We start from the raw sequence: 12,182 nt of genomic DNA, 5'->3' as shown, positions 1-12,182 counted from the left end.
GTATGATGACGGTGCCACCACTCCGGACATATATGGCTTTACAACCTCCGTGTTTGCACACATCATGGGAACCAGTAGAGCCCAAACAAGCACATCGTTATCCCGTGATTCGAGCTGACGCCATCTGAAAACACGTGCGGACCTTCAATGCATGAAGAATGGGACAGTGGCACAGCTGGCTTCCTGGGATCCTCCAGATGATGACTTTTACATGAGAAAGTGTCTGCTCAACCAAACTATTTGTTCCCATGTTGAAGCAAAATGAAGCCCAACAGGTTGATGTTTCCTTCCAGTGAGCAATTTTTTTGGGGGGGGGTAGGGTAATGAATGCAGCGCCTTGGCCAATGCTACTCTGTGTTAAATCACTGCTAAAAATGGGATTAGGCAGGTTGGAATGCCAGGGTAATCACTCATTCAGCAGCAGCCAGAAGAAAAGGCCTCCTTAAGGAAAAGGGGTGGGTTTTATATAGCTGAGAGCTTTGATTACTGCTCCATCTTAAAACCGCATCCGATGAGTAAAGACAGGCACTGGTCCTCCCCCACATTTACTGGGCAAGTCGCCCTCCTGGGTTCCTGTAAATAAGTGATGTCACAGCGCTTAATGACGGCCAGACTAGACTCAGCAAGGTCCTGAAAAAAAAAAAAAAAAAACATACTACCAGATTCATCACTAGTGGGAGCACACTGCCTAACCATCATGACAACAAAGAATTAGGTTTGCACATTGTATCCGATTTCTCTGTGGGACTGCTGATGGTACAGTTAAAGTTTGGAGGAGAGAACACAATCAAGGGGATTTTCTCTTACACTGTGAAGCCAGTAAAGTTCACCCTCTGGGAAAAGAAACACCATCCTCTGTGGATCAGCCTGCTCTGTCACTAATGAAGATGTTCAGATGGAGAGTGTACAGAAAAAGAAACACTTTCACCGGGCTTTCTCCTGCCTTCCCCGACGCAGACTGGTAGTGACAGTTGTTTCCAGTTGCTACGTATAAAGGGCCCATCATAAAGCCCGGCTAGAGGAAACAGGATAAGCGCTTGAGCCAAGGCAGTAAAAAGCTCTCTGGGAACTTGAAAGCCACACAAATGAAGTCTGCGTCTGCCATCTGGAAACAATAAACAAACAAAACCCAGCAGCCAAACAAACACCAAGAATGGCAGAGAGAGAGGGAGAGAGAGAGGGAGAGAGGGAAGTAGAAACAGAGACCGAGGGTGTGAATGAGTGATGGGAAGAGGAGGGTGTCAATGTTAAAAACGTGTGCAGCATGCATCATTAGCAAACACTGATGGGAAGACAGACACAGAGACAACCCTTTGTATAAAACCTCCTTTGATGCTCGGGAGATAGCCGTGCTGTCTGAATGTGTGTGGTACCACTGAAACCTGGTTCTAATGAAGTACAGTGCTAACAGGAGGCTGCCTGTCTGCAAACTCGGGCCAGCAATGTGACGAGAACCTGTTCCAAAAACACCTCATGGAACCAGCCAACTGTTCTCTACATGCCCAAATGGATCAGAAACAGCACTGTTATTATTTTTCATGAGTTCAGAGAGACAGTCGCATCACAGTTGTCCTGATTCCAGCGAAGGGTTTCGTGTGTAAATGATCATAGCGGTTCAATATGGCCCAGTCAAGGAGAGAACTTTTCTGACTGTACAGAAGCTGTGAAGAACCGTGGAGTTCAATGGAGAATCACGATGGCAAGCACAAGATCAAAAATGCTCTCCCTCTTCCTCTCACCCTCCCACTCTCTCTCTCCATCCAAGTCATCAGGGTCCTTTACACCCCTCTCACCATGAGCCTTATTATTTTGTTTCAGTATCTTGAATATCGTATGCACATTCAGCCATTCAGTTAACTTCATACATCTGCAGCACGTAACGTACATCAAATCACAACCTGCTGTTTGTGACAGCAGTAATTCTATAATTACAACACTGGTACTAAATGTTATGTAGCACTTGAGGAAATGAGGTCTGCAGCTGATTAATTCATTTACCTGTTGATCAAGTCTGTAAAGTGTCAAAATTGACAGATGCCCACCAAGAACTGCCCTTGCCCACACAATTGCTTACCCAGCAGAAAGTAAGAGAGAACTATGTCTGAGCAGCAGGTCATAGTATATATTTGGTAGTTACCTAATAAAATGACCTAAATGCAGCTGTTAATCAAATATTTCACTCACTGATTTTCTGTCAAATGACGAATTGGTTAGTTGACTAATCGTTAAGCATTAAATGTAATTTAAACTCAGCAGCAGTTTTTAGCCTTTGTGACTCAGACTTAGATGATTTACTTTCTGCAGTTTAATCTGACTTGGCTGTAACAAACTACTACATTTTGCTACTGGTTTTACTAAAAGACACAAACTACTAATATGACTTTTTCCTGGCTCCTCACAAAAGGAAAAAGCCAGTTTCCAGACATCATAACTTCATCATGTCGATGCAGTTGTTAATATTCTGAATGAGGTTTCCTGGATAGTCACTCAGTGACAATGTAAGACTATCTAATGAGATGAAACTTCACTTAGTAAAAGAACAAAAACTAAAAGCTGCTCCTGAAGTCCTCATCACAAAGCACACTGTCAATACTGACACCGAGGGGTCAGACCAAGAACTGCAGCCATGTGGCCGCAGCATGGACCCATGTACTATTACAGACAGACCCACCTATAGGTGTACATACGCTCAAACAAACATGTTAAGGCAGAATGGCACAGAGAACCACACACACGGACACGCACACACAACCCCTCCCCGCTGTGCCTGGTTAACAAACACTCTGCTATAAAAGCAGGCCTCTTACTCATTAGGGTGCCGTGTATCAGACAGGAAATGCTGGGTAAATTACACCTCATCGCCCTGGAACTATATGACCATCACCATGGCAATGAGCCAACCTCAGTGCCGTGAGAAGACCAAAACACCATCATGGCAAGGAAAAAGGGGACAGGGCAAGACACAGTTTCCCCTAATAAACTGAGAAAAATGATTTACTGTCAGTGATGCAGATGTGCTCCTACAGGTTTCTGAGGTGTAAATTGAACCCAAATCTGTATCTATTTAATAGCCCAAACAACCCCTTTGGCCTTTTGACAGTGGAGCTGACTCCAAATCTGGAAGCAATATCCTGCCCACACACAACTCTGACTGCTACCCAATTAATGCTACACGGGCTAAACTGTACCAGCCCAACATATTCTTTATTAGAAATTGTTAGTCATGCCTACAGTAAATGTTCTAATACAGTTCAGTAAATAGATCGACACTTGTCGTGACAAGCATGAGGAAAATGGGTGGTCTCTCAGGAGGTCTGTATGTGATATCTAATAATAATAATATTAAAATATACATATATTATAATATATTTATCATGATATAATGATAATGTGATGGCCGTTTAGTGCCATACATACTGACTATAACATGTAAATAGATTAAGGATAAGTAGCTTCGACAACGACACTGCAGAAACCTAGAACCACAACACGAATGCTTTTTGTAGCAGATGCATCTGTTGTGTCAAACTTTTTTTTTTTTTGACACCCTGTCTTAAAAGGGATCATTTCGTCGCAGCACTTGTATTGGCTCACATTTGTAAAACGCAAAAACACGAGTTTCACACTCGTGTTATCATTAAAAACAGTAAAAACAGAGAGTATTTCCCCAGCTTCGCATTCAACCCGACCACAACCCTCAAACTCTAAACCACATAAACCACTCGTTAGCCAAGTCCTCCCCACGTTTCAAGAACAAAATTCTTTTGTTGCATTGTTCACACATTCCTCCCCGGCCGTGTTTGTACAGATGCGATTCCATGTGCGCTCTGGGGTCCGAAGAAGTCCTACTCTGAAGCCAAAAGATGTGCTGTTGATCAAAGGCTTCAGTTCTGGAGCAGAGGCACTTGTTTTCGTTGTTTTTTTTCTGTTTTTTTTCTGCGGGGATCAGGGTAACATATCCATCTGTTGGCCGCATGGATCCACCTTGGCCGGCGCTGAGACAAGTGTAGGCCTCTCTCCTCTGCCATCCCACACAGCTCCCTCAACCACGTTTACTCAGCTGGTGACCACGCCAGCCACCAGAGCTTTGTTTTCACACAGCAACATGTGTTACTTAATGCTCTGTTACAAATTTCAAAGGCAGGACTCACTGGGTCAACAACAGGTAATAGAGCGATTTATTGATTCATTGGCTCAAAAAAAGGCAAAGAGTACAACAAAAACTGCCGAATACACCCAACGCCAGTGATGCTGTGGGTTTTTTTTTTCCTTTTACTTGAACCCCAACATGTATTTTGTGAGTGTTGTTTAATTCATCTCAGCGAAACAAATAGTGCTTGATGACGCATACATGCTATACGGGACAGAAATTAAGAGAGGCCTTTAGAAGTGGCTCCCATATTTTTCAAAAACATAAAACATATAACAGACTGCAGGCAAACTCTGATACGGTGAAGCAGTAGCCAAGAATGTGTGTCTAGTAAAAACATTAGATAGCTTTCAATAGTTGAACGAAGCCATACAGCATAGGGTTTGGGGTTACTTGGCCAACCTGCTCGCCCTCCCTCGCTTAAGAATTTAGTCACACAGTCCCCGTGGTTGTTTTCTTGCTTGATTGGATTATGGCCACACACCTCAAGCTCAGCTTCCACCACCAATCAATGAGGAAATGAGGTGTCAACACACTGGTGTTTATTCAACACTCATTTATTTTTCTACCGGAAGCCAAAGCCAGCTCAACCACAGAAGACACCAGATGACTGAGGGGATTTTCTTTAAGTGCTTAGAATGATCACTTATTTCTAATAGCATTACAAACAGGGGGGTTATGGTGTATAACTGCTAATTGCAATTACTACAACACATTTATTTGTAAAGTACAATGATTTACAAACAATAACCTGCTCATTTTTATTTCAATTTCTTTAATTTCATTACATGTAAATTCCTTTTGTATTATAGGACAATTCTGAATGGAAATAAGTCAATTTACCGTTTATTGACTAATGCATTTAAAATGACACTTTGTACCAATATTAAGTGTGTGATAATAGTACATGTGTACATTAAAAGCACGTCCTGTCTTGCCTCTAATCGCTTTTACAACTGAGAAGACGGGGCTTTTAAACTTCAGGCTATGCAGCCATATGACCAAGCTAAAAGAACTGGTAATGGGAAGACACCAGGAAGTCGGTAATGCTTCCAGTCAGCATGAAGTGCCATCAAAATAAAATTCTGCGCAGTAGCCGCTGCTTTAAAACAACTGGGGCAATTGAAAATTCCCCTCCCAATTTATGCCAAATGCCACTTTGCAAACATTCTAGTATGACTGCCAAGTGTCTGCACTGCTTTATGCCCGTTCTCTTAATTGAAAACGTTATAGGGGTGCATTACACTTGGGGTTTTTATAAGCTGTGCTATAAAGCCCTAGCAGGCCCTGAGAGGGGAAACTGCCCATTAACTTATAAGGTCCAGGCCTTGGCTCTCTTAATTGACAACCTCTAGGCTACTTTCATCACTTGTCGACTTCATAGCAGCAGTCAATGCTTCCTCCAGGATGCTGTTGCATCTTTGACACGAGGGTGTTTGTGACAAAGAGCAGTCTGCCGCCAATGCCAGGGCAAGGGCTCTAGGCTGTCCATAAAACAAGCACACACATTCCTCTCCAAGCTCCAGCCATCTGAGCGGCCTGCATTTAACCATGTAGCTACTGCTCCCAGAAAGCCCCAGCCAAAATTCAATATGAATCCCATTAGAAACATAGACTTTTTATATGCTTACGCTGTACACGAGTCACATACTGCAAAAATCTTTTTAAAAAAAAAAAAATCTGGAAAGATCTTTCACTTTATAAAATCAATAAGAAATACTACAAGAATAATTAGATAAACAAATTATTGAGAATTATAACATCTTATTTCTTATCTGTTCAGGCTATCACAACAAGCACAACAGACAAAGACACACACACACACACACACACACACACACACAGACTGGCGTGACAGTCACTTCTCACTCTAATTTGGCAGGATCATCAGCTTTGTGCCTCTGGAAATTCATACGCCTTGAATTAGAGCCACATGTCACGATGTAGCTGACCAGTATCGACACATTACCAGAATATTAAACCCACTTAAGTTCTTTGTAACTGACACTCGAACTGTTTGAAGTTTCTCATTATACCTCCTATGAGATTTGTGCAACAATTAATAAAGATGGAAGAGCGCTGTGCATCTTTGACTGCTAACCATCTGTCACTGAATCCCATGACATGTGTTTTTTTTATTCCTAAAGGAGTACTCCAGCAGGTTAGTATTGCACCTCCATCAGGTGGGGGGACTTGCATGAGACAGATTTTTAAAAGAACTGTCAAAATTGAAGCAGCAAAGACTCCAAAAACACTGGATCTTACAATATATTGCAATTTGTAGCTACACTAGGTGCGTGGAGGAAGTGAAATAACCTCTTAATGTAGCTCCACCATTAGGTGATAATTCTCTAATGTCCAATACTTTGGTTTATGACCCAGCTAACGACATTCCCATGAGTCCAAGCTGTAGCCTACTTTATGTTCATTGAAATCCTACTTTGCTAAAGTCAGCATGCTCACATTCTACCAAGCTTATACCTGCTAAACATCAGCATCTTTGCTTCGGCATTGTGAGCATATTACAAGGATTAAAGCGAGAAGTATTTCTGAGCCTGAAAAGTTGTCCAGGAGGAAATGTGTACAATGTATTAAATCAAGAATGACACTGAACCGCTCTATGACTGAAATCAGGCACAGTGATCAGAAGTGATATTTGCATGTTCAAGTTAGCTTTTAGCCACTCTCAGTCTTGTTTGATGTTTTTCAATGTCATTACATACTTTGAGATGCAAGTATTGAATTTTCTAGCGTAACAATTTACAGTGATGGAAAAAAGAAAGATGACTAAAACAATCAACTGTTCATCAAAACAGATATAAATATAAACATGCAGATTATATAACCTATGAGTACATCACTGACCTTTGCTTCAAATGACATGTTTAACCCTTGTTGGCCCGAGTTTGGCTCAATTATTGATTTGGTTTAATGTTGGCTTTTGCTAAAAAAAGACACTTGTAAGCAATAATAGCCTTCATTAACATAACTTCCATTATGTGTTGTCAAATCAATTGATATAGAAACAAAAAGGGGCTAGAGTTACATCAATATTAGATACTAGAAAAGATTATGACCAAGATGCTTCCAGTGAGGATTAAAAAGAATATAAATGATATATAAATATATAAAACACCACTTACAGTAGTATAAAGCAAAATTAGTCAGCAGTGTAAAAAACAGAAACCTCCAAATGACCAGAAAGTTGAATTAACCTCCGTTTCAACAAAACCTGAACATCATAGCCTTCATGAAGGTAGGATTTATCACAAGACTGTTGAATTTGTCTGACCATAATAGATAAACCATGTTTATCTATTATTTGAGCATGAACATGTAGGAAAAAAAACATGCAAATATAGAAAAAACAAGCAGGTTTCTGGAAGTTATTAAAAGGTATTGGGCGTCACCAATTTCTTTAATAACACCAGACAGTAATCACAGTGAGGTTGCCAGGCAACCAGCACTACCACTGAAGATGCCCTGCACAGAGGCACAGGGCAGATCAAATAGAAATGACTGCAGGACGCAATTCCATCTAAAACACACAAATTTTCATTGTTTTCATTGTTTTACGGATTAAACAACCTACAAACATGTAAAATTAGAGGCGCTGTTGGCGTATTTCTGAACTCCAGAGAAAACCAGGCTTCCAGCCTTTGAGCTAAGCTAGGCTAACCACCTCGCAAAAGCATGACAGTACCATAGCTCCTCTTATCTCACTCTTGGAGAGAAAGTAAACAGGTGTATTGCTCAGCCTTGGTGTATTGACCCCTCTTGGCCACCATAGCACAGACCTGTCCAGGAGTCCACATGCTGCCATAGATTGACACTACGAGATTAGTTAGTAATATCTGACACTCGGAAAAACAAATGTAACATTAAATGGAAACAAAAGAAAGTTTAAACCTACTTTTCAGCATTGCAAATACAGTCCTTCTCCTTGATGATATAAAATTACACTGAAAGCAAAATGGAAACACAACAGAATACACCCTCCTCAACATCAGACCACACAAGAGTAGAGGGTATTACAGATACCTTTAGATCAGCTGTGCAACAATATAACATCTAACTGGATAACAACAACACAATAACATCATCAAATCTGCACCCTAGGAGAGACTGGGAGCGCTTCACAATCTTTGGTTTTGATCAAGCGGCGATCTCCGCGGCTACAAATTAAAGCCAACGTTGAAGTGCCAAAAACTACAGTTCCTCGAATTGCCATTTGAGGCTGGCTCTCTGAGGAGAGTCAATCCCCATAGACACTCATGTTAAAATGCTCGACTTCAAAGCACAAATAAATATGTCTACAACCTGGTACAAAGCCTGGTTTTAGTCTCTAGCTAATTTCCCCATTCATCACAACTGTACAGGGGGAGAATGTTATAACTCACCCTTTTTGAATTTAAGGCTTAAGAATATAACATATATATTTATATATACACACACACACACACACATAAATATAACATTATTTAATTAAATACATTGCGTCTGCCTCCATCTGTCTGTTTTAACTTGATCCTTACCAAATATGGCTTCACTGGTACTTTACCAGTGCTAACTTAAAGATGATATGTATAGATCATATAGGTATATAGGGTCTATGATCATCATCATAGACTTGATACGTTTATTTCAAACGGATCTTGGTGTTATGGGGTCAGCCTGAACTGCACAGCAGGGAGTCAGACAGAAATGAGCTGCAGCAATGCAGAGTGGCATATAGTCTAGCTTTTTAGCCAAGCGTCTTAGTATTCGCTTGCCTGGCAGCTAACCCTAAACCTCAGAGCTAGACGGTTATGTTTCTGCAATCAGGATTCATTCGGCCTGCCTCTGTTCCACCTCTTTGTCACAGACACCATGTCCATGTATTTGATGTTGTTGCTCTAAAACCTCTTCTGTGTTGAACTTGTTAGCAGTCATCAATGTTTTTACAAGCAATGTTAGTCACAATAACGATAAAAACAGTAGAAGTCAAATATTACATCCACCCGCTTGTGCAGGGGTGATTGTAACAGCATATGTGAGCTAACACAGAACACACGAAATCATCTGTTTCAATGTCATTACTAAGCAGGACAGCATTTTGATGATGTCAGGGTCAACTGTGACACAGTGTTACTAGTTTAGCATTTATTTATTGCTTGTATTGTACTGAACTCTCTATTTTTGTTACCCACCGCTGCTGTAACGTTGTAAATTTCCCCGTTGTGGAACTAATAACAGAATATCTTATCTTAACTCATCTTATCTTAACTCATCTTATCTTAGCTCAGCTTGTCTTAGCTCAGCTTGTCTTAGCTCAGCTTGTCTTAGCTCAGCTTGTCTTAGCTCAGCTTGTCTTAGCTCAGCTTGTCTTAGTTTGTCTTAGCTTATCTTATCTTATCTTAGCTTAGTTTAGCTGAACTCAACTGCACCACCCATGACACAAGCTACCCAGCTTATAAAATAAAAATTAAAAAAAGCAAATATTTGACACAGATGTCAAACATTAGATGATAATATGGTTATCAACAATAGACAGATTTAAATGAATAGACATTAAAAGGTTAAGACACTACAAGAACAATACTGTGGATGAAGAAACAATTTACTTTCCTACCTCAAAAAGGAGTTTGGCAGAAAAACTGTGAGTCCTCTGGTGGGTTAATCACAGGCCTTGAGTTTCATGGTTCTGACTGGTGCAATTTGAGATGTTACACTTGCCCCTGGTCTCCCCTACAAGGTGACATCCTCAGAATAAACAGCCAAACAATCACACTCCGCTTACACTTGCACTTTTTCCCCAGCAGCCAGGCTTGAACTTTCCTCACCTGACTACCTGTCTGCAGTGTGTTAATGGGATCCATAACGACGTAGCTAGTTTGTGTCCTCTGAGCCAGAGACACGAGCTCTCTGCGCATTTCCAGCTTTTCTAACCAAACACAAAGCAACAAGCAGCTACCAATAAGTCCATACCAAGCCACGGGGCTCACATAACAGCGATGACAAGCGAATATAATGTTGGAAACACAGGTGCCAGCTGCTGCTCTTCCCTCCACACCACAAACACAACCTTTGGCTACCAGCCGCTACCATGTTAAAAACAGAGACGTATCCACCAGAGTAAGCGACGTTAAACTTTTAACTATTCAACAAGCGGCACAACAAACTCAGGACAAGCAGAGATAAAATAAGAAATAAAAAACACAAGCTGACTTACTGTGGGAGAAGTTGTTTCACAGCTCTGCTGATGTGCGCCGCCATGTTTGTTTCAATGACGCGCCAAAGGAGCGAGCAGCTATTGGCTGAAAACGAGTTTCCCTCTAACAGAACGAGCAACGTGATTGGCTACGACATGGAGGGGGGCGGGCTCTGGAGGCCTACGAGCACATGGGAAGGTAAACAGCGAGTAAGTAGTGAGATGGTAATGTTGAGGAGGGAGGAGGGACATTTATTTTACTAGATGGCTCAAAAGAGAAAATACAAATTACTTATAGTTGATAAACAGTGATTATTTGAATCAGTGACGTTCTGTGTGGTTATTATGATTATTTGCCTCACAAATGGCCTCTGTCCACAGTAACTCTGGGACAGAGATGGGCTGAAGCTTGCAAACGAGAGAAACAGGGGATGAATAAAAGTAAAGAGGGATTTGAGAACCAGGCTCTTTACCCCAGGAGTTCCCTCTCACAGCAGTGGTGAATTACTACCACTACCATCAGCCAGGTCCAAATGTAGAGCACAAATGACACGCAATATTTGCCATGATTAGGTCAGCAGGGGATTCGCTCCAAATGTCAGCATTCAGCGAACAGACATTGGGCTGTGGGTGTATTTAAATGTGAATATGCTGCTGGACTTACTGGACTTTATGAAGATTGTAGAACCAAGTGTATTTGGCTCTACAAGTAGAAATAGAGGAAAAGAGTTAAGTCCACGATGAGCATTTTTTCCTGCCTTGACATCATAACATCATAACAAAGCAAGTCATGATGTGATATATTAATGTAAGGAAGAGTGATATATAAATACACACACACACACTCATAGATAGATAGATAGATAGATAGATAGATAGATAGATAGATAGATAGATAGATAGATAGATAGATAGATAGATAGATAGATAGATAGATAGAACCAACCACAATGGGGTCAAGGAATCCCACCCAACCTGGAGTTCGATCAATGATTTTAAAGGGTTGTGCGATTTTTTAAAAGATGGTGAAAAAAAGAACATATTTCTGCTGCACAAATTAGGCTGAAATACTGAAATTCTTATTTTTTCTGACTTGTCTCGAATTGTTTTCTGGGTTTTTTTTCTGAATCACCAATCAACTTTAAAAACCTGAGCAGGAAACACCAGTCTGTGATTGAACTGCTCGCAACCCACAGACATATTGAACCTTTAATGAGGGATCTCATGTAGACACTGCTTCTCTTTAAGCTGTCACAAGCTTAAAATGTTGGGAATCACTGATATAATGTGACTATTTTGCCATTATTTACCCTGCAGGTCATTTCTGCTGGATAAGTAATCTATGTTTTCGAAAGGCTGATAACACTTGAAAAACATGTGATGAGTGATCCTCCTGGCTCACAACATCTGAAATGACCTATAAATATAAATAGGTTATTGCTTTTTATACTCTGAATCTGAAATACATCTAAGTGTGCTTGCTGATTCTCCAGTGCATCCATGACCAGGTGATAAAACTTGGATTATGTTATATAGATTTTATCCCTAAACAAAGGGGGCTTATGTGTGCATCCATTCCTACATGGGATAAAAAATGCAATGGAGTTGGAAAATTCCATCCATGGGTTACTTGGAAACTACTTATTTCCCTCCCCCCTCTGTTCATCGAATACAATTGTTGTCTACTAATCCAGTTTTGATAGCATTTGGCACACTTTCTTTGGATCACAGCAAGATGCTCAACTTCCATTCTGGTCTCCCCTAGGAACCTCTGAGCCCAAGAAAGCAGCCGACACCAGGTCGCGCCAGAGCAGGGGGGTTCTCTGTATCCTCATAAAGCAC

General features: G+C 40.9%; 1 protein-coding gene across 1 annotated transcript in view; it reads right to left on the bottom strand.

The window, feature by feature from the left end:
- The window catches only part of clybl (citrate lyase beta like), a 58,220-nt gene extending 47,809 nt beyond the window's left edge, over positions 1-10,411 (bottom strand). The window contains exon 1 of the mRNA XM_070838001.1: positions 10,362-10,411. Coding sequence (XP_070694102.1) covers positions 10,362-10,405 — 44 coding nt within the window. The 5' untranslated portion in view covers positions 10,406-10,411. The remainder of the gene's footprint in view (positions 1-10,361) is intronic.
- Positions 10,412-12,182: the final 1,771 nt, after the last annotated feature.

The sequence above is a fragment of the Pempheris klunzingeri genome, chromosome 10 (assembly GCF_042242105.1).
Source record: "Pempheris klunzingeri isolate RE-2024b chromosome 10, fPemKlu1.hap1, whole genome shotgun sequence".
Lineage (NCBI taxonomy): Eukaryota > Metazoa > Chordata > Actinopteri > Acropomatiformes > Pempheridae > Pempheris > Pempheris klunzingeri.
This window is presented reverse-complemented; position numbering and strand designations above follow the sequence as displayed.